Source organism: Callithrix jacchus, chromosome 12, assembly GCF_049354715.1.
Source record: "Callithrix jacchus isolate 240 chromosome 12, calJac240_pri, whole genome shotgun sequence".
Taxonomy (NCBI): domain Eukaryota; kingdom Metazoa; phylum Chordata; class Mammalia; order Primates; family Cebidae; genus Callithrix; species Callithrix jacchus.
The window spans coordinates 55,121,924-55,145,787 of NC_133513.1; the positions used below are offsets into that span (position 1 = coordinate 55,121,924).

General features: G+C 43.1%; 1 protein-coding gene across 17 annotated transcripts in view; it reads right to left on the bottom strand.

The window, feature by feature from the left end:
• Positions 1 to 3,048: 3,048 nt before the first annotated feature.
• KAT6B (lysine acetyltransferase 6B) overlaps positions 3,049 to 23,864 on the bottom strand; it is a 208,091-nt gene continuing 187,275 nt past the window's right edge. For all 17 annotated transcript variants that reach the window (XM_078345540.1, XM_035267893.3, XM_078345539.1 and 14 more), the window contains 5 exons: positions 15,142 to 15,373; positions 14,668 to 14,827; positions 13,716 to 14,072; positions 10,350 to 10,641; positions 3,049 to 7,178 (listed from right to left, as the gene is read on the bottom strand). In XM_078345540.1, coding sequence (XP_078201666.1) covers positions 4,648 to 7,178; positions 10,350 to 10,641; positions 13,716 to 14,072; positions 14,668 to 14,827; positions 15,142 to 15,373 — 3,572 coding nt within the window. In that variant the 3' untranslated portion in view covers positions 3,049 to 4,647. The remainder of the gene's footprint in view (positions 7,179 to 10,349; positions 10,642 to 13,715; positions 14,073 to 14,667; positions 14,828 to 15,141; positions 15,374 to 23,864) is intronic.

The window sequence follows — 23,864 nt, forward strand, 5'->3', positions numbered from 1 at the left end:
AGAAACAGAAGTTTTTGCAAAAGTGTTTCAAGTCTTCAGAGGTAAGATATTAGATACTCGTTTGGTCACCAAATGTCTACTGAGAACCTACCACATGCCAAAAACTGGGTTGGGGCCAAGAGGAAAAATAAAAATGCAGGTTGTGATAAAGCACAATGTGGGCAATAGGCACGGAAGTGGAGAAAAGTGGGGAAAGGGGAGAAACCCTCTTTAGGTGGGGTGGTCCAGGAAGACCTCTCTTAGGCTTGAAGGTACAAACTTTCCAAATGTGCTGGAGCATTCAAGACTCAGGAACTGCCTATCAGTGAGGCCGGAGCTGGGGGCTGAGAGCAGGAGTGGAAGGAGAGGGGCAGAGAGACTTGATTCTATTCCAGGTTCACAGAAGATTCATTGAAGAGTTTAAAGCTGAGGAATGGGATGATCTGTTTCAAGATTACTCTGTAAAGATCGTTTGGCTGAAGTATGGAGAACAGAGTTGTAGGGAGTTAAGAAGCGAGGCTGTTGACAGGAGAGGAGGAGGTGGCCTGGACGGACAGCTCTAGGGGATTAGTATTCAGGACTATTTCTGAATTAACCCAGAAAACGGATGGGATCTGCCGAGATGGGGAGGGGAAGTGAGGGCCACCTGATCTGGTTTCTTGGCAGTGCTTTAATATTGAGATGGGGGAACCAGAGCAGGAATGGAGGAGGGGTTGGAAATCAGTTCAGTTGTCATGCAGATGTACAAAAGGTGTCCCAGGTCATTTGACGTACCATCCAAATCTCAGAGGAATGTTCACAACTGGGGATGTAATGCCGGGTGTCATCTGCAGAGAGGTGGAATTTGAAATCATCATACCAGATGAGATGATGAGAGAAGAGAGGGCCCGAGTGTTGCAGAACATCAATGTTTATAGCTAAGCCTTGGTGGACAGGGAAGGTCCAGGAAAGAGGATGGAGAAGGTGGAAGGAATGATGGAAACCTGGGTACAGAGAAATGGAAGATGCTGCTTCATAATGTAATAGTACTTGTACCCTGAGTATCTAAGACTGATTATAGACCAAGGCTTTCTTGCAGCCACAAAGGGACCTTATTTATTTGGCACTTGACAGTTTTTACAGCATCATATATTCATTAGCCAAGCCTTTAAATCAGAGAGATGACAAGTTAGGGCCTTTCACAGAATAGTGTTCTAGAAAAAAGAGCTGGGATTTGGAAAGACCTGGGTTTGTTTCAGCTCACAAATTTTAGTCAGGTGAGTTTGGGCAATTACTGTAGCAAAATCTGAGGCTCAACCTCCGGATCTGTAAATTGGAGACAACGGCCCCATTTCCTGCACAGGGTGGGTGTGTGGGAGGGGTGTGTGAAAGCTTTGTGACAATATGGTTGAGTCATTATTTCTAAAATATAATGTTGGTAAGGAAGGCGGATGCCCTCATACCTAGTTAGGCACCAGTTGAAACTATTAAAAGTGAGGCTGGCAAATGACCACCACTTCATACATCTTATAAAGAATAGAATACAGTTATGGTTTTAAATGATGTGGCCTGTTAATGAATCTCAATCTAATGGTGTCGGCATTTCAGTTTTGATGAATCCAAGTTCCTATTTTCCCAGATCCTTGGCGTCACATTCAGATGTGAACGGATTTCTCTAATGAGAGTGGGTAGGTGGAGGGCAGGGTGTTCTGAGGCCATCTCAGATCAGCAGTTTCCTTCCCATGCTAATACTTTCTGTTCCATCAAGGAACAGAAAGTTGGGACTGGGGCAAGCTGGGGAGCTCCCAGTCCTAGCTACGCTGCAGTCCTTAGGGAGCCTGGGGAACCAAGGTGTCCCTGGGACTGTCCTTAGATTCTGGTTTGGCAGGTCTAGGGCAACGACCAGGACTCTTCCACAAGCTCCCTTAGCGGGCTCTTAGGTAGGCAGGGTATGGGAACCCAGACATTGGACAAACCAAAAGGTGTGATCTCAGCCCCCAGAGAACCTTAACCCAAGAGGAAAGAAACTAAGTATGTGAGTGTTTCAGGTTGGGACCCATGGGGGGGCTCTGTGTAACTTCCCAATCAGATTACTTCCAGGCCCCCATCCCACCTCTGGGGCTTGGGCAGCCTCTTGCCCGACATATGGCCCACCGGGCTGCCCAGTCCTCAGCCACTCCTGAGTGGATGTAGGACTGGATTAGTGCGGGCATAGACCACCACTTCCCACCCTGCGGATGGCTGAGAGGTTTTCTTTCCTAATAGCACAGCACCTTCAATGGATCTCTTCCCTGTGTGCCGATGGCCCTTGCAGATGTGTCTTCTTGGAAGCCCTCCCTCAGCTGTTACAGATATTACCCCCATTAACTTTGCAGTTGAGGAAGGAAGGGACAAAAAGATAAAATCCTGACACTAAACTCAATATATTTTGTCACTGTGAAAGAAAATAATGATAAGGTTGAGAATACAAGGCAGAACTCCATTGGGCATCCTCTGTCTGCACAAGGCCTTTTATTCTGGTGTATATGCTCTATCCTGCCTTTGCATGATTTTGGGTCCACTTTAAGGCTTATGTCTACACTCTGTACAACATCTAATTATTTTGTGTAGAACCAGCAGTGCAAAAGCCACTCTTTTCCTCCACAGGGTAGTGACTTGCTTAACAGAGGAGTTGCAAGCACCCGTGGTCAGACACTTGGAGAGCTTAACAGGTCAGTTTCACACAGGTGCTAAGTCAAGCATTCATTTCTAGACTTGCTGCTCAAATAACCAAATTCAAGTGACATTCAGAACTTTCTCTGAACACCACACTTGTGAATATTCACTTTTGGCAGGGGGTCTAAACTTTAGGCTCTAAAGAAAACATACAATTAATCATTCACAACAGAGCAAAACGTTCACGCTTTCAAAAAAAAGAAAATGATTTTTCAAACATACAATCCCAAATTGGGTGCATTTTTGGTATTAATCTTTATAAAAAGGAAGTTTGCTACCCTGGTGTGAGGCTCAGAGGGGTGTTTACACAGACTGTGCGAGTGAGGCAGCTGGATATTTGTGCGGGATCTCTTTGCAAATGAAGATCAAAGTCCAAAAGAAAAAAACAATTTCACTTTATTTTAAAGACAATGATTGGCATACAGAAGGTATGCACTCGCATAAAATAAACTTTCATGAAAAGCATTAAAATCCATTATAAATTAATTTATTAAATAGGTATTTGGTATATGTGATGGTTTTTATTAGATATTACTCTTATTTATTGCCAACCCCTCCCCCAAAGTCAAAACAAATCAGAAAATCCCATAACTCCAAGTTACACTAAATAATTTATTTTCCCAAAATGTGTATGTGTTCTGAGGCGTGACACATGATACAGTTCCATTGGTCATTCTCTATCAATCATAATATGACAGGACACAAGAGGCTAAAAATGGCTCATCATAATTTATTTTATGTTAAAATGTACAGCTTTTTTTTGTTTGTTTTTTGTTTTTTTGAAGTGACTGACTAAAAAGAGAACAGATAAATACAAGAGTGTCGCTGGATCCTATTTTATACAAGGATTACGCCTCTCCTGCTTGGCCCTTACTGTCACCCTGTACAGGTACAAAGGCTACAAAAAAGGAAGCAATATAAACAGACACAAATAACTTTTTTTGCTTTTTTACATGCGATTTGTAAGCTTAGTTTGAGCTATTCACAAGCTACTTTTCTATTTTTCCTTAAAAAATAACTCCAATATTTTATAAAGATAGAAAAATCTACAGATGGAATGAAAATGTAAAGTTAGAGGCATTTCCATAAAATAGCAACTTTACACCAAATTCACTATTTTTTTTTAAATCCTGCCAAGTATTTGGACATATATGAAATGTTTCAAAACCTGACAGATAAACACTGAGATATGCTTCATTCAATAAACAGAAGTCTGCATTTATAAAACAGAAAGCTGCCTTTTTTCCCCAAAGAAATCTGTCACCAAAATGGAAAAGGGTCTCAACTTTACACCAAACATTTAGCAATAAAACCCTTTTGACTAACCAAATGGGAATAGCTTTTATAGCTCTTTACAGTTTTATAATTAACAAAAATATAGTTTTTTTTTAAAACCCTCAAATTAGGGCACCCTAATCAAGGCAAAAAACTGAAGAAATGGCTTACTGTTAGCACAACACTTGTACAGTACTACAAAATGCACTGTCACTAACAAAGACATTAGCGGCATGCTGAAGTGTCACCTTAAACAAAATATACAAGAACTGAAATGCTAAAGGCATTTACATGGAGTGGACAGGGAAGAAAAACAAAAGCTCTAGGTTCAATATTAAAACAGATAATTTGGGGGGGGCTTGATATCCACATTGTTTAACAGAAGCAGGCACAACAAGTGGCTGCCTCCAAATTGTAGTCCCAAGAGAGGCCTTCCTTTGCAGAGAATTTCATATAAAAGTAACAGAAATGAAGGTACAAAAAAAAAAAAAAAAGAAAGAAAAAGGAAAAAAAGAAAAACAACTTGTATAAGGCTTTCTGCTGCATACAGCTTTTTTTTTTTTTTTTTAAATAAATGGTGCCAACAAATGTTTTTGCATTCACACCAATTGCTGGTTTTGAAATCGTACTCTTCAAAGGTATTTGTGCAGATCAATCCAATAGTGATGCCTGGTAGGTTGTGTGGACTGCCCACGTTGTCTACCTTCTCATGTAGGAACCATTGAGAGACTGTTTGGACATGCCTGTGTTCATGTAGCCGTGATGTCCAGGGGCCGTGTACATCATATTACCGTGGGGTGGGGTCTGCATTGGTTGCTGGGCATATGGCTGGGTGCCCATCATGCCCATCTGCATCTGCATAGGGTATTGGGGCGTTTGATTCATATAGCCATGATTGCTGTGGTAGCCACTGTTCATCATTGGCTGGGACATGCTGTACCCATTCATGGCATTGAGAGTGTTCATGTTCATGTTCACAGAGTTGACATTGTAGGCTGGGGCTGGCATCAGGTTCACACTCATGTTCATGCCTCTTTGCATCGTTAAAGTCCGTGCAGGACCCTGCATGGCTACAGTCTGGGAGCGCCCATAGATTTGTGACTGATGGGTGGCAGCGGCTGGTGACAGAGACGCTGACTTGGTTCTCATGGAGACGTGGCCCTTGCTGGCAATCTGGGTTTGCAGTCTTTGGCTGTGAGAGATGCCAATATTTGATGCAGCCATGTTCCTCTGCAAAAGAGGTGGCGGCAGATTCATTGGAGGAGGAGTCAGGTTGGGGGGTGGGGTCATGGTAGCTTGTGCTTGGGGTCCCCCAGGGACGGAGTGTGGAGACTGAGAAAGCTGAACAAGCCCTGTGTTACTTAATGGTGTGGACAAAGAGGCACTGTTTGCATAGGAAGTCACAGCAGCGGAATGGCTGTAAGGCAATGAATGATCAATAAGTGTATTAGTTAACTGCTGCAGTTTGGCAAGGCTGAAGGTGGCTGACGGCTGTGGGTAATGCCCAGCCCCAAAATCACTCTGACCCATTCGCTCGTATAAGCCAATGTTGGCGTTGCCCGTCTCGGGAATTTCAGCCAGCTGCATGGGTGGGGTGAAGTTAGCAGCCATGCTGCACTGAGCCAGCTGCTGGCTGCTGCTCGGAGGCCTCTCCACCACACAGCCTTGAGGAGACTTAACGCTGCAGGTCGGGGGAGAGCTGATGCTGGTTTGCTGCAGCATGCTGCAGCTCCCGCTGATGTTGGACATCTGCTGGGTGACGGCACAGCTGCTCTGTGTCAGACTGCTGGAGGTGAGGTTGCTATAGGAGCAGCTGTTCTGTGAAGATCCATTTCCACAGATGCTGCCTCCCATAGTAGAATCGTAGCTGCTGGGGTTTTCGTAGTTCTCAGTTGTGCTCTCAATACTGCCCAAGTCACTAAATCCACTATCTACGACTTGCTGTGAGTGATCTGAAACTGATGGGACATCCATCATGGGACTGGTTTCCATGTTCTGCAGAGATGGCACTGAGATGGCACTTTGATCTGGGCTGATTTGGGCATAGCTATTTTCCAGGGCAGGGACACTTGGGCTGTTGACAGAACGTACAGACTGGCCAGGATGGGAGTGGACGGATGAAACCGGGCTACTGTGGTCTGACTGTTGGCAGTCATCCAGAGTGGCAGCAATCTGTGGACTTTGGTCTGCACGGGTGTAGTTCTGTAGGCTTCTACAGGCTTCTTGAGTCTCGGCACAATCCTGAAAGGTGTCGTCCTGTTCGCTGCTCTCCTGGGTCAAAGACTGAACTGCCTGGACGGTCTCAGAGTCGATTTCCATGGTTGCTGTGTTCCCATCTTTGAACTCTGAATCGACTTCTTTGCTGTTCTTTTGGTCTTGCTTCTGTGCCTGTTCTTCTGGAGGTGGCTCCTCGTCAGATTCGGGTGCAGCTTCAGGGTCCCCAGCAAGCTCCTTGGGCTCACTGTTACAAGAAGCTGTCAGGTTGACGCCACAGTCCATTAAGACCTCTGGGTTTGAGTGACTAGGCTGTACATTAAGGTCTAAAAAAGCCTCCTGGTTTTCCAATACTTCTTTGAAGGTTTCTCTGGGCAGCTCTTCCTTCTCCACTTCAGCAGACTCCATGTGGCTGTCGTCCTCGTCATCCGCATCATGGTCCTCATTGTGAGACGGCTCTTCGTCCTCTTCTTCTTCCTCTTCATGATCATCCAAACGCACAGGGTCTTCTTTCTCCGTGGAGATTTCTGGTTCCTCTTTTTCTTCACTTTTATCACCATCTGGATCTTTTTCTACATTTCCTTCTTCTTCTTCCTCTTCTTCCTCCTCCTCCTCCTCCTCCTCCTCTTCCTCAGGTTTGATGAGATCTTCTGGTTTTTCACCTGGTGATGTATTTGGACTTACAGGTGCACATGCTTCTTCCCTTCTGTTTTCCTCTGGAGGCAGCAGGGCTTCCCCAGTTTCCTTGACTTCCTCCTCGATCCTGATGGGAGTGGGGCTAGTTTTTCCCTCTGAAGTCTCCTTTGGCTCTTCCACTGTCACCTGGTCATCAGGTTCCATGGGTGTTTCTGGCGGGGTATACAAATTCAGTTTAAATCCGGTCTTCCTCTCTTTGTTTTGCCTCCACTTAGATAGACCACGCTTTGTTCCTTTTGGCCACACTTGTTTGCACTTTAGAGGTTCGAGATTGTCTTTACTGCCTTCTTTCAAGTTACTTGAATCATCATTCATATTGTCTTAGTGAAGAGACAAAAAGGGGAAGGAAGAAAAACTCTTAGAAAGCATAACCATGGACAACTTGAATTCATTCCTCTAAATTAATTAGCAAACACTGCTTTCAATTTGGCATGTTAAGAATGGATGGTAAAGACATCATCAAGGCTAATATATAATAATATTGTGGTATAAACCAAGTAAATAACCTAGGCCTGGGAAAATAACATGTTGGGAACACATGGATATAGGCAATGCTAATGTACTTATTTGAGTTTAATGAACAAGACATTCTCTGATACAAAAGCCTACAGTTCCACAGTGTAAAAAAATCCATTTGAACATCTACCAATTAGGAAATACAGGGGAAAGGAATGAATGCTAGCTTATATACAAATCACTACTGTCCTGGAAAAATGACTAGAAGCCCTAACTCTCATATCTACCCAGAGAAAGTAAAGCTCTGTGTGTAGACATTTACAGGATGTAGATGATCTTGGATGACATGATTTATTTCCTTTGATTTGAATGTTCTCTCTGGCATAAAAAGAAACTGTGTACCTCTGAAACAAATCAGTAAATAACTAAATACCCAAAACAAATGCATTTGTAATCATCATTTTTGCATGATACAAACTACAATGTAATTACTAGCAAATCCCTGAACATTTAAAATACAGGGATTCTTTTTAACACTAATTCTGTCCACACTGAATTTTGCATCAGTATGTTGCTGATGTTAGGATTGAATATTAAAGACAATTAGAAACAAACCGTAATTGTGAAGTTCATTTCAGTTCAGGTGACCTTATTTTTAACAGAACCTAGAGGTACATGTGAATATAAATATGTACATATATTTATATAAGCAGATGAATAACTATGTAAATATTAATAAATACATGTATAAAGCGCCCAAGTATTCTTATGATCTTTGCATTACATTAATCTTCTAGAATCAGTGGTCAATTTAAAGGAAAAGCTTTCCATGAGACAATATTCTTATTAGTACCTCTATTTTAGAGAATAAAAATAAGATCTCATAATCATCATAAAACAGATATCCCTTCTGCCAGAAAAGAGTGAGTTTTAGTCCAACTGGTGGACAGCAGAGTAAGTGCTGGTTCATTTAGGTAATACAAGGATTAGAGATCAACTTACCTGCAAGTATTACTTCAAACTGACCAGCTGAAAAGAACACACATATGATGTAGAATGACTCCTTGAGAAGTGCCAAGTACCATGCCGAGTTAAGAGTCATCTCAGGACATTTCTATTCACAATGGCAGGTCACAGCCATGCCAGTGCCCCTGGATTCCACATGCTTTTTATTTTTGAGACAGAGTCTTGCTCTGTTGCCCAGGCTGGAGTGCAGTGGCGTGATCTTGGCTCACTGCAACCTCTGTCTCCTGAGTTCAAGCGATTGTCCTGCCTCAGCCTCCCAAGCATCTGGGTCTACAGGCATGCACCACCACGCCCAGCTACTTTTTAAAAATATTTTTAATAGAGAAGGGGTTTCACCATGTTGGCCAGGTTAGTCTCGAACTTGTGCCCTCAGGTAACCCACCTGCCTCGGCCTCCCAAAGTGCTATGATTACAGGCACGAGCCACTATGCCCAGCTGGATTCTGCATTCTGATTCTGCATGCTACTAGACCTATCAGCTTTTGTTGGAACATCTCCCAAAATCAAAAGATGAGTTTTCTGACAATTATTTTTAAGAAAAAAGGACATCCTGAGAAGAATCAGGTATAATATGGCCACTTCGAATTTTTAAAGGTAAATGGCACTTAGTGGAGAATGAAGGCAGGGATCATTCATTTACAGGGTCCCGAGAAGACAGCCAAGAGGGGGAAATAAGGCTCAATTCTCACACATAAAATGATCTCTCACTGCAGTGTGGTGGTGTTTATATGTTCATTTGTTTAAAAATAATCCAAAGAATAAGGCTTGGTTTCTCTCTACCCAGGGTAAGAAGTCATTCCTTCAGCAAATACTTTATGCAGGAATAGCATTTCTGTGAACTAAGAAAGTCAAGAATATGCTTGAATATATTCTTAAAATTGTGGCTTTTCAAAAGCCAGAGTGATCCTGTGGTTCCCAGCGAAATGAGATGGACTGTTCCCCAGAGTAGAATACATTCTGAATAGTCATCTTACCCAGGTAATAGAGACAGTGTAGTATAAACCCTCATGATTCAGCTAAGGAACACAAGTTCTCAACCTGACATGCAAGGATGGGTGCTTTTAAATACAGCAGGAAAGACGATTCACTGGTGTTCAGTATTTTTTTTAGAGGATGGGGTAAAGGTGTCCTTGTCAACTTAAAAGGAAGGTCAGTTTCCTGATTTCTATGTTATCCGGTATTATCAAATATTATCAAAGCTAATATTGATGGTGTGGGTACGTCTAGATGATTTTTTTTTTTTTTTTTTCTTTTTGAGAAAGGGTCTCGTTCCATCACCCAGGCTGGAGTGCAGTAGCACGATCATGGTTCAACCTGAGCTCAGGTGATCCTCACCTCAGCCTCCCAAGTAGCTGGGACTATAGGTGCACACCACCACACCTAATTTCTGTATTTTTTTGAAGAGATGGGGATTTTCCATGTTGCCCAGGCTGGTCTCAAACTCCTAGGCTCAGGTGATCCACCTGCCTCAGCCTCCCAAAGTGCTGGGATTACAGGTGTCAGCCATCATGCCCAGCTTAGTTTAGATGAATCTTTATAGGAGTATATACTAAGACACTACTGATTATAAGATGTACCACTGATTTACTAATATTTGTTTTCCAGGACAAAAAGAAACGATTCCATTCAATGCTCACATTGACAATAATATATACCTTGATTTCAGAAATACTAAATGTGAAAAAAAAAGTACATATTAGACTCAAAGAAATATAATGTGTTTCTTACTGACAGACTTCAAAGTTTTTGGGGATAAGCCAATTTCTGGCAAGTAAGATGAACCCACCTAGAGGAATATTCTGGCCTTAGAAATTGTCTAACATAAATTCCAATTCCAGGAATAAGGGACAGAAGCTTATGAGGATGGGGAAGGGCGGATGGGCACTTGCTCCAGGTGCATCAGCACCACTTCCCAGGTGCCTCTGGGCATCAGGCCAGAGGCCTGCTCTTTGGCAGCCAGTCAGATACAGACATTCTCAAGGGTAAAGTTTTCATCATTCCTCTACTTACTTCTACAAGGATCAGCATTCTTAAAGCAATGATTGTCTTTTCCTTCCTCTTCCTCTGCTTGTCTTTTCTTCCCAGGCTGATGTTGGAATGCTTTTCTCAGGACTGGCTTCCTGCCATCTTCCTCCACTTCAATCTCACAGGTAGGCTCCAGCTGTGGCATTGGCCTCTCTTCATCTGAGTTGTCGAAGGGCTCATTCAGTACTTCTGTCGTCTCGGAAATGGTCTCTGTTGTTACACTGCTGTTGATCCTCCTGCGTTTACGACCCCTTTTCTTCTTTAGTACAAAAGGCCTCTGAAATTAATTCCAAACATAACACATAAGAGCTCATGAGAAATTAAATGGTTGAGTCGATACGCAGCAAACATGTACTGAACGCGTGTCTGAGAATCTTACACAGAGAGACTTCTGTAATGCCTTTGTACTTAACCTTCCATTTGATGTTTAACATCCCTCTTGGGCGCCAACTACACAGGCAAGTGTTTTCCAAATAAAACAGTTGTTTACTCAAGCAGATGCTTTGAGAGGGAACATCCTAGCAGCTTGACTGGAGATTTTAAAAGCTAAGCTTTGCTTTTCTAGCATATATTTTCCAAATGATACTTGCTGGCCTCAGTACTCCTCACAACACAGACATTTAAGGTCATTACAGACTCTAATATTTCTATAAATGGTGCCGTAATTAACTAGCCACTGGGTTAACTCATTTTATACCTGATAACTCTTGAAAGAGCACCCATTATGTGCACAGCACTGGGAAATATTATATAAGACCAACCTACTTGTTTCATTCCATAGGACTTCCGGAACTATGAAAGAGAAGGAAAGGTCCTTGAAGAAAAAATTACTGTTTAAAATGTTAACAGAGTCAAGTATTGGTGGGTGCTGAGATGTAAGTAACTGATACCTTGGCAAAATATTTTAATAGAGGGCATCTAAAAATGCTAAAGACATGCAAGATGTCTTATAAAATATAAATGTCTTACAAAATATAAAAATATTTTGTCTTTTTTCTTTTCTGTAGAGACAGGTGTCACCATGTTGCCTAGGCTGGTCTAACCCTGAGCTCAAGTGGTCCACCTGCCTCGGCTTCCCAAAATGCTGGCATTATAAGCATGAGCGACTGTGCCTGGCCTAAAAATATTTTTTCTATTTGTACTAAAGGTTGGCACAAAAAAAACGACTCTCCATAGTTATAATTATAAAATATTTTTCCCCCAGCAAAAAAGTTTTTAATGACACAAAATTCAAATAAAGGAAGAGCAGATGGATTTACTAAGATGTAATTTTTACCTCCCAAATTATTGAAAATATACTGCAAAGAAGGGTTCAGTAGGCTTGGTTATTAGAAGCTAACCTCCAGGTAAACTGTATTCAAGAATTATTATTATTATTTTAAAAATATTTATTTTTATAGAGACAGTGTCTTGCTTTGTTGCCCAGGTGGGTCTTGAATGCCTAAGCTCAAGTGATCCTCCTGCCTCAGCTTCCCAAAGTGTGGGGATTATAGGCACGAGTCACACTCTGTCTGGACTCCAAGAATGATTGTGTCTTACTTTTGTAATGCCCTGAATGCTCACTGAAGCACACACATAGCTGGTTAATCATATTTTGTAATTTAACATTTATGGTTATTAATACCCCCAATCTGCCTGCCCTCTTTAATCCATAAGAATTTTCCCTAAAAAAAAAGAATTTTCCCTAATATGAGTGAAGCCAAGATAGAGAACTGGTTTTCTTCAGGTTGAGTCCAGTTCAGATCATGCCTTGGATGAATCCGGGTTTGTTGTTTTTTTTTTTGAGACAGAGTCTTACTCTGTCACCAGGCACCAGGCTGGAGTGCAGTGGTACAAGCTCAGCTCACTGCAACCTTGCCTCTGGGTTCAAGCAATTCTCCTGCCTCAGCTTCCCGAGTAGCTGGAACTACAGGTGCATGCCACCACACCCAGCTAATTTTTGTATTTTTAGTAGAGATGTGGTTTCACCATGTTGGCCAGGATGGTCTTGATCTCTTGACCTTGTGATCCGCCCACCTCAGCCTCCCAAAGTGCTGGGATTACAGGCTTGAGCCACCGAGCCTGGCCTGAATCTGGTTTTTGATGGTTTTAGAACAAGTTTCTTTTTGAGATGAAGTTTTGCTCTTGTTGCCCAGGCTGGAGTGCAATGGCGTGATCTTAGTTCACTGCAACCTCTACCTCCTGGGTTCAAGCAATTCTCTTGCCTCAGCCTCCTGAGTAACTGGGATTATAGGCATGTGCCACCATGCCTGGCTGATTTTGTATTTTTAGTAGAGATGGGGTTTCTCCATGTTGGTCAGGCTGGTCTCGGACTCCCAACCTCAGGTGATCTGCCCACCGCAGCTTCCCAAAGTGCTGGGATTATAGACGTGAGCCACCGAGCCCCGCCTCGAACAAGTTTCTTTTGTTACATATACAATACATGAATGTACACTTCTCCTAAGAAATGGAAACATTCATAAGCCTGAAGTCTACTTTGTAGGATGCTCCTTTCTCCCACCTCTCCACAGATACCCTTCCAGAAGACTGCCAGGCTTAGAAGAGCGCTAAGCTGGAAGTTAGAACAGCAAGTTCCCTAATAGATGACACATCAGATGGCCTTGGGCAGAGCCTTAGCTTGTATTGTGATATCTCTATCAGTCTTGCTGTACTAACAATATTTGGCTCCCCTCTATGTCCCAGGTAGATACTGAAGACAAACGTATCAGATCTGGGTGAGCAGGTACCTAAAAACAAAGTCAATTCTTTACTTTCTGTACCACTGGAGATGACATGGTCTATACAGAGACACCACTGGGCTACTGCGATCTGAGGAAATTCAGTAAAGCGCAGTTGGCTACAAATGCAAAATATCACCATCAAAATTAAGGGCCTAAAATACTTCCTAACAATTCTGTGCCAAGAACAGGAGAAAGAAACAGCATGAGGAGCACTGGGCTTGGAGTCTTGAGCACGCATTTGGTTCTGCTTCCATCTCTAATGAGTCATCTGACCTTAGAGAAGTCTCCTGGCCTCTAGGTCTTAGAGGGTGGTTTAAGTGCTCTCTGGGGCCCCTTTCTGTTCCTATAACCTCACTTACTCTACTCCTGCAGACCAGCAGGTGGCAGTGACTACTAGACTAGAAGGTTGGCCTGACCCCTGGTTTCCTGTCACAGAACTAACAAACCTCAAAAAGTAAACATAATCATGACTGTGAGATAAACGATTATGATATATGATCAGCCGGACTGGGTACACATAAACTAGACTAAAGAACAGAGAGTGAAACAAATACTAATAGACAAAATGCCTGGAATGACAAATAAGATTTGATCGGAGACTCGCAGACAGAAAATCTAAACAGATACCTACCTTTCTCTTTATGGCAACTGACTGTGGTTTTGTCAATCTCGGGGGAGAGCTTTGAATATTTTCTTCTTCTTCATCCTCCTCCTCTTCATCCTCTTCCTCTTCCTCCTCCTCCTCTTCCTCCTCCTCCTCCTCCTCTTCCTCCTCCTCTTCCTCTTCCTCCTCCTCTTCTTCACTGCTCTCTTTAGACAGCTCCAGCAGCTGCCCTCGCTCCCCTGTGACTGGCCGGCTCTCCGGGGAATGCAAATATTTATTTTTCGATTGTACTTTTGCAGGTGATTGCCTACTGTTAGCTCTAGATGACAGGATTTCTTGTTCCTCCTTCTCCCAGCAGCTAGCTTGTTCCATTAACCGCTCAGCCTAAGTGGGGAGGGTAAAAATGGTGGCCAGTGAGAGGGCAGTTACACAGCCAGAGCCTCTGAGGATCAATGGCAAAGTGTCTCTAAGTCAATTCTGATCAGGACAGCCAGCCGGCCAAGCACATTTCAGCTGCATCATCTCAGGAACCTTTTGCATCAGTTAGGATAACAAATCAAAGAAGATTGGGTTTCATGGGATATTTAGCAGTATTAATGATGCAGCGAATTGATTTGAGTCCTTTATCACTACATTACATGCTCACTGGCATGGAGCACTTTAAGCAAGTTCATACACACAAAGAATCGATTGACACTGCAGCCTTGGAGCTGAGCACCGAATTTGATCTGATTACATGCTCTCAGTAGTGAAAAATGCTGCTTTGTAATCAATGATAAATGTTTCATTTTTCATACTCAATTCAATAAAATTATCATGTCTTACCATGCAACCTCAGTTAGGATAAATTAGTGCCATATCATTTCACATGCTATCTCTACATAACCAAGCTTTTGACAACGATCTTAATGACTTTCTCAGCTTAAGAATGCTACAAGATTGAAGTTACACAACTTAGGATGATAAAGACGATCATTACCTCTTTCTCAGCTTCTCGCTCTTCTTCAGACACTGCAGCATTAGAAATTAAAATTGGGGTCCACCTCAGACTGTCTGGATCAAGTTCATTGGCTCTGGAACAGGTTTTCAGCTTTTCCATGTGGCTCAATATCAACTTTTCCCGTCTAATGATGACAAATCTGTAATGTGATAAAGCAGAGCAAAGTGTAATCACAAGCTGAAATTTCACTTCACCTTCACATACAGACGAATGCCAGCACTAATGTTATCTGGGTTAGGAACAAATCAGAAAGTACCTCAATGAAAGGGTAAAGAACACTGAAATCCAACCAGCAAAAAAGTGTTATTTCATGTGTTATTTTTAAGAGACAAGGTTTGATAATACTGTTAGGGAACCTTGATCTTTAACTGGAGTGAATGTACCTCATCTCCAGGGACCCTTTCTGGTGTGGGATGCCTGAGCCACGGGGGTGCCCAGGGTCCCAGGACTCACCTGCCATCTCTCTTGTCGATCATGTGGAGGTGCTGCAGAGTGGTGGCGATGTCATGTGGGCACATGCCCGTTGCTCTGCTAATTGCCTTGATGCTGATGTGCCTCTCATGGTGGTGGTAGAGATATTCTAAGATGACGCTCTTCCAATATGCCAGGTAGGAGAGACGGCCCAGATCGGAGAGTGGCTTTTCAGGAGACCCTGCTTGGCCTTCTCTTCTAGAAAGCAAATAGCCTAGGGAAGAAAAAATAAAGGGGCATTCCTCACTGTTGCATTCCCAGAGCCCAGAACTGGAGCCACCAGACATATATGAGCAGTGAAAAGGTAAAAACATCACACCAGAGGAGTGCATTCGCTTTAGGAATGTAGCCTCTTCTCAGTTACAGTGATTTGATCTCTGTGAAGTTTATGCTCCTGAAACTTTGACAGTGGCACTCTAAGTCAATTTCCCCAGCTAGCAGCAGCATTCCAAACATATACTGTGGCATATTTAACAAAGACTAAAAGCTATGGTCGAAGACATTACTTCTGGTAAGTCTCAACATCTAAGTCTCCCACAGCTTTAGACTCTTTCAAAAACGAAATGTCAGGCACTTACTCAGAAATCCTGTCGAGGGACCACCCCAAACATTAATGGGCAAGTTGTTTTCCACAGGAAGGACCTAATGACCCTTTGACAGCTGGGTCTTAATAAAAAGAGAAGGACCTCTGTTGACTCAGAGTCTATACTGCTTGTTACATTTAACTAGCAGGTTGATTTGAAGCTTTTTTTTAGGACTAATAAAAGAATGTCTTTCAAGTCAACTGCAACTCACATCAGCTCCACTAGCTCTATTTTCACCTCTTTCATAGAAATTCATTTACAATCCATTCCCAGAACATTGCTCCTACAAATTAAAACAAAACAAAACAGACTCCTTAAAACAACCTATTGCACGTATGCTCAGAAAATCCCCTAGCATCCTAAGCTTTAGAACGCATTTTACAGCATTACTGTGAAGGTTCCTTGGCAGGGGAACTTTCAAAAAGAAAAAAAAACCCAACTCTTTAAATCCACTTAAAGGTAATGAGTGAAAGCTGGCGGCTGTCTTGGTAATTAAGAGCCACTTTTGGAGTAGAAAAGAAATGCTATAAACTAATGATGTCTACCTTGCTTTAATTATCTATTTCAACAGCCTCACCTTCATGAACTTCCTAAGTTTAAATAAACATCAACCACATACAGTAGGTGGCAGCAATGACAAAATCATACTGCTCCGTAAACCACCCAAATCTTCAGCATTTTTCTTCATCTACATTTCCAAAATGGCTGCATTCTCAAGAATTTTCTCAATTTTAGGATTATTTTTTGTTAAAGAAGAATCAATGCCTCTGATGCATTTTCCTGCCTCTCAAAATAACTGCAAATACAGTAATGCAGAAATATCAAACAAGAATCTAGCCTGAACCCTCAAAGGGTATAATCACAGCATTTTGCATTTTGATGGCTTTAATCTGAATACCATTAAAAAGAATAGGCGTAAATTTAACCTCAGGTTTTGCTAAAGTCTTTTGACTCATTTGTCTCTTTAACCCGTGTTTAAGTGCAAAGTATTTGACTGAATGCAAACAAGCACCGCAACATTTTACAGTGAAACCACTGTCTACATGTAATTTGGCAGCAGACTAGGGCTTTCAATAGCAGTGTGTCAGGAATGCTAACACAGTGATGGCCACTGTGCCGAAGCCAGCCCATATTGTGTCCTGTCAACACGGAGAAGAGCTCTCTCTGTCTCTATGTCGCCAGAGTACGAAGGGAGCCTACACCTCAGAATACAGATAATTGGCACATCCGTCACCTGCCTCCAAAGTGCTTGGCACATGCTGAGAAATGTTCTCAGGTGGCTGAGGGGGGGTCCCAGCTCTGTACTCCTGGAGGGGTGAGAACCACAGAGCCGTGGATATGGAACTATCCTCTTTTGTCCATGAGATCCCACAATTAAAAGTCCCCTGCAGTGAGTGTGAAAGTCCCCAGGCCCGCTACTGGTGCTTATTTGAATCCCGCAGTCAAGGACAGAAAGCCTACTCCTCTCAGTCTTGCAGAAAGAATTCTGTACAACTAAAGTGTTCAGAAGGTGGTATGTGCCCCCCCCACCTTATGTCCCCCACTACGAAGGGCCAGCTTACCCAGAAGCACATGTGTTCCTTTGTTCTGTCTCCCCACTACAGTCCCTAATCTGGAAGGCAGCAGCAGGCAGCATGAGGAAAACCCACGCTTTCCCCAGCTGTTCATGCTTTCACATCCTGAAGTGGTGCAGACACACCCTGTCAGGGCCTGAGCCTAAATTGGTTAGGCCACTCAAACTAGCAGACAACTTGGGGTCCGTGGGGATCATTTAGGCATAAACCTTTTAGCACCTGCTACTCCTACCATTAAGTGGCTGTCTACTGGGACACTGCCTTGGACACAGACTTCAGGCTAAGACTGACAGTCACAGAAGCGTCCTGGGGAGGTGGCAGCAAGGTGATGAGCCCTGATGGGCACGGGTACACTGAGAGCTCAGTGGTCTTTCTCAACAAACACCCTTGCACAGTGCTTGCAAAAGTCAGGAGAAAGCAGGGCGTGGCCAGCACCTGCCAGGAGGCCATGCCTCCCCAGATGCTGGGGAGAAACAACTGTAAACTCAACCTCCAGGCAGAGCACAGCAGGCACATGTGCAGGCATGACGTGTACCCACACTGCAGATTGCAAAGGCCACTATCTGAAGGGACCACTGCATGACTTGTAGTGGGTTTTTCCCTCTCCTCTCTGACTCATGAGACCCTGAAGGAACTAATAGCAGGAATTGGCATGTACACCAAGAGCCATTTGGACGTCCACAAAGTCTCCTAATGCAGGAGAAAACAGAATCGGTAAGAACGATTAAAATGAACAAAGATACATTTCTGATTCCTTACTAGTTAAGTGAACTCACTTGTAATATATTAAACTGTACAGCTTAGAAGACAAGTCTGTGTCATGTCCATTCCACTCACGCACTTACTGGATGTAGAACAGAATTCCATTTGAACCTGCAGCAGCACTTCCTCTCAGAAGGCTGCAGCTGGTGGCACTTCACTACTCTGACCCTTATAACAGGTGATGTTCTTAAAAAGGAATTTCTTGCCACCTTTTGTTTCTATGTGCTTTTTTTTTTTTTGAGACAGAGTCTTGCTCTGTTGCCCAGGCTAGAGTGCAATGGTGCAATTTTGGCTTGCTGCAACCTCTACTTCCCAGGCTCAAGCGATTCTCCTGCCTCAGCTTCCTGAGTAGTTGGGATTATAGGCACCCACCACCACGCTTGGCTAATTTTTGCATTTTTAGTAGAGATAGGGTTTCATTATGTTGGCCAGGCTGGTCTCAAACTCCTGGCTTCAGGTGATCCACCTGCCTCAGCCTTCCAAAGAGCTGGGATTACAGGCATGAGCCACTGCACCTGGCCTCTTTCTACTTTTTCTAGGTTCTTCACAACATAATTACGATATAGCCCATCGGACGAATAATTTTTGGTAAGAACATTTTAACACAGAGATGTGGTGGTTTAAGTTACAGCTCTTAACTTTAACTTACCAAAAAGATTCCAAATAATTGATCTAAGATGCAGGGAAATAAAAAGCCCTTATCTTGGCCGGGCGTGGTGGTTCACGCCTGTAATCCCAGCATTTTGGGAGTCCAAGGCAGGTAGATCTCCTAAGGTGAGGAGTTCCATACCAGCTGACCAACATGGAGAAACCTCGTCTCTACTAAAAATACAAAATTAGCTGGGTGTGGTGGCGTGCACCTATAATCCCAGCTACTTGGGAGGCTGAGGCAGGAGAATCACTTAAACCTGAGAGGCAGAGGTTGCAGTGAGCCAAGACAGCGCCATTACACACTCCAGCCTGGGCAACAAGAGTGAAACTCCATCTCAAAAAAAAAAAGCACTTATCTTGGAAGCTGGTGTATTATCCTGCAGGATCTGAAACAAGTACAATATACCCCTGGTGAATAGATTCCCATGGTGCTCTAACACTTCTCCTTAACTCAAGATACTTTCAATCAGAAAATCTCAGCTCCCCCTGGGGAAACCTCGCTGTTTCAGATGGAAAACAAAGTAATGTTTGGAGGACAAATCCCAGGAGCTGCAGTATAATTAATCGCTGGTGAAATTATTCCCTTGAACTTGTCTGTGAGCCAGAGGTGCTGGTGAACAGCATTTACTCCGTGAGTGGGAGCCTTGTAATTGAAAATGGGGTGGCCCATAAACCCCCCATCCACATCAACTATCTTGATTGTAGCAAAAGCTGGCTTCCTCTTTTGCTTTACTGGAACTACTTATCCTGGGGAAGGTGACATCTGAGTTTCAGTATACAGGCCACACAATCAATTCAAAAGATTATCAAGATGTCTGCTTAAAGGGAAAGGAAGAACAATGCGATGTTTACAGAAAGTAAGCATTTCTAAGCTGTACTGCATGGAACCCGAGCATGCCTCACCTCTGTTAAGGCTGAACTACTTGTAGTAAGAAAATCAAGTCCCGTGTTAGCTAGCCCTGATTTCCTGGCATGTGAAATGGTTAACTCTCTCCCAGGGGGAGAAAATAAAAGTGGTAGAGAGTTATCTCATGTAGATGATCTATTAGGGTAAGGAAGGAACTATCTAGACAAGGTCAAGATTTGTATTTGCAGACCCAAATTCCCAAATTAAATTTATTTCCCAGCATAACAACTCTAAGGTTAACACCCATTTAAAATGAAAATTCCAAATGGACCAAAGAATAATGTTCTCAGGCAAGGGCATGGACAGAGACAGGGATCTCCCCCGACAGGGGCAGACACCCTCACCACTGCACGCCTCTATCTTCTACTACCTGGAACCAAACCATATGAACCTCCTCACACACCAAAAGTGTAAACTTTGGCAAGCTACTCACTCCCAACTTCCATCTGTCTGGATTATGTGAGTTCAGGGGTCACCAGCTGCTTTTAGGGGATGATAATCTTTGAGGATTACACACTTTTCATCAGACACCTGTTTAGTTCAGCAAATCCTGCTGAAAGGTCTGTATCAGTCGACAGCACTGGGTTTGCAAGCATGGGAACAGATACCAGGCCAGGGATTTATGGCAGCTTTTGAGCACAGGAAATCTGATGACTCTAACCAAGTTATCTCATGCTTGGAGATGGCAATTCACTGGTCTGTACGCTCATCCGTTCCTGGTTTCTGGTGCCGAGCAGCACTGTGACTAAGTGGATGAATGGCATGTTATCAGTTTAAATAATGATAAATGAACCTGACAGTCTATTTATATCTCCTCATTTAAATTTTGTGGTGATTTTGCAATTATTGCAGAAGGAAGCTGCACCTTAGTTCTCACATCATTTTAAGAGAACAGCTGTGCTCTAAATGACCTGTGACCTGCCTGTTATCTTACTGCTGTCCACTTATTAAAAGGTACAGATGCCTCCTTGGCAAAGAGGGAAATTTCGAATTTTTCAGATATTTTACATTTTAAGAGATTGGTGTTGAAACTGTGGAAGTTCAAGACCACTCCTCTGTAAGTTCTATGGGCATGACATAATTACATAAGAACTTGAGTAAATGCTGCTTCTCAAGAGCTCAGTGTGGAGACCTGTGGCATCAACATCACCTGAGAACTTGCTAGAACTTTAAATTCTCAGAACGTATCTCGGACCTGCTGAATCAGAATCTTTAGCGGGGAGGGGCAGGGCTTAGTTCCTGTGCTTTCAGAAGTCCCCCAAGTGATTCTGATGTACCTGAGTTTGAAAACCACTGCTAGAACCCTGCTCTGAAGCTGCTGGCTTTGATGAGGGTAAGGCCACTGAAGAGACAGTAGGACTGAAGAGTCTTAAATAGGTGAGACCTCACTCAGCTCCTTGGATGGCAGATAACTAAAGAATGGACTCTCCAAAGCCCCACCAGACTGATACTTAGCTAGAAGTCACTGAGTTGCCAAATCGCTTTGTGCAGATGTTCTATGCCTCTGCTTCTCAACTTCCTATTGTGCGGACAAACCACCTCTGGTTCACAGCATGGGCTCTGGTTCAGCAGGTCTGGGGTGTGGCTTGAGACTCTGCATGTCCAACAGCTTCCTGTGCCATGGACCACACTTGAATAGCAATGGTTTATACTTTAAATCGGTGGTTTTCAAATGCTTTGGTCTCAGGACTGAGAGCTTTTGCTTATAAGGGCTCTGTCTATTGACTTTACTGAGAAATATGACAAATATTAATTCATTTAAAAGATAACAGCCCATCATGTAACATTTTTAAAAAATGAAAATAATACCTTATACTTTCTAAAATATAAATAAAATTTATAGCGAAAAGAATGGCATTATTATATATTTTTTGTAAATCTCTTTAACTTCTGGCTTAAGAGAAGCCAGTTAGATTCTTTCTTTCTCTCTTTTTATTTTGTTCTTTTACTTTCTTTCAAGAAGACAGGGTCTTCCTATGTTGCCCAGGCTGGTCTCAAACTCCCAGTCTCAAGCGATCCTCCCACCTCAGTCTCCCAATGTGCTGGGATTATAGGCATGAGCCACCACACCTGGCCTGCTAGATTTTCATAGATTGCTTTGGTATTTAATCTGCTGTGCTATCACAGGTCATGACATTCTGGAAAACTCCTCTGTATACTCATGAAAAAATGAAAGGAAAAAGAGTATCTTGGTATTACTTGGGAAATAGTTATGACCTTGTGGACTCACTGAACCACACTTTGCGACCATGTGCATTAAACGAAGATGAGAATTTTTTAAAGTTGGGGAACAGGCCACCGGTATTTTAAAACAATATGTCATATGTTGAATATGATACGACAGATCATGAGAGGCTCTATGGGTTGGTGAACATATGAGTCTGGCTCTGGAGCCAGACTGCCCAGAATGGAACTTGGGGTCCACGATGTACCAGCTGTGTGACCTTGGGATTTTATTTAACCTCAGTGCTTCAGATTCCTCATCCCTAAGATGTGAATAATATTGTATCTCTCTCTTACAGTTCTTGAAAGGATTAATATGAAGCATGTAGAACAGTGCTTGGCATATTACAGTAATCCTAATAAGTGTTAGCTATGATTATTATTCAACATAATGAATGAATCAAGTCTCAAGGTGATCATTTGGGTAACTGAATATCCTTAAGGTAGGGAAAATAAATAAAATTTGGACAGAAGGAAAAAGATTGAGATGAGATAATGCCACATCAAAAAATGCTACATGATGAATTAATAATAATTATTATTATAATCTTTTAAATGAATTAATAAACATTAAACAGAAGGAAAAAGATATAGAGACACAGACATATAGGTTGCTCTATAGAATGAGATTGAGAAAAGCTAACTTTCTTTTCCTACTTTTGCCTGAGGAATCTGAAAAACCATTCCATGGACTCAGACAGAAGCTCTCCTCTCATCTCATTCTTCCTTCCTCTCCCCTCCCCTCGGCTAACCACTCAGATATAAATTAAATTAAAGAAAGAGGCCATAAAAAAATTGGGTCTCAGGAGTGGTCTTAAGAAATGGCAACAAAGTTCCCAGCAAACACAGTTCTGTGCCCCCAAATTCCCTTTGGCCCCTTAGTTCTTAACTTCAAGGACTACCCTTAGGAAACAGCAAACCCATCCAACCACAGAAACAATGACTGCTTAGGGCTTCAGCAGAGCCCAGGGACAGTCTCAGGACAGATGAAAGACCTAAATGTTCTACAAGACTCAAGTGTGTCTCTGGGAAAATGGCCTGAGCCAGCAAAACCCTGAGCATGGAGACAGCATGTCTTTGAGGAAGAAGGCTGGCTGCCCTGGGTCACATACCAGCCTGTTTCTCTAAACCCCTCTCTTAGATCTCTCTTCTCCAGGATCCCACAAGCTCCTCAGCAGACCTCCAGTGCTGCGCTCTTCCTCTAGGGGCCACTGATTTTTCTTGCTGAATGTCCCCACCCCTTTAAGTCCATTCCAGAATGGAATGGTCTTCCTTCAACTCCCCCAGTGGAAGATGTACAGCAGGAGCATGACTCCCCTGATGCTCTGTGGTGTGCTTGTGTGTCCAAGCTGACCAACCATGCTGGGATTTACCAGATAGTTCCATGGTTCTCTGGGTAGGTGTGGACTCCTTTGTCATTCTGCGTGTCAGTCCCCAAGGAAAAGGGTGCAGGTGCTTAGAAAGAAAATTCACAAGTAGTGCATTGGGCAGCACCAAAGGGACTTCCCTCCCTTTGCACTGCCCCAGTGTCGAGGAGCGTGGATCTCTGTGGATGTGCTCCTGAGCTGGGGTGCCAGAGTAACATGTGCCACATAGAAGCAGGCTGAGGGCCAGAGACAGCTGTATTAGATGGCATTTATACCTGATTCTCTCACCCAGTGAGAAAATTGCTTCTTTTTATTTTTGAGACAGGGTCTCACTCTGTCACCCAGGCTGGAGTGCACTGGTGGTGTGATCTTGGCTCACTGCAGCCTCAACTTTCTGGGCTCATGAGATTCTCCCACCTCAGCCTCCTGAGTAGCTCAGACAAGTACACACCACCATGCCTGGCTAATGTTTGTATTTTACAACGTTTCACCATGTTGCCCAGGCTGGTCTCAAACTCCTAGGCTCAAGCAACCCTTGTAACCTTGGCCTCCCAAAGTGCTGGGATTATAGGTGTGAGTCACCGTGCCTGGCCTATTGCTCCTTCTTCTGTCTTTGAGTCTAACTCAATGGTTCCTG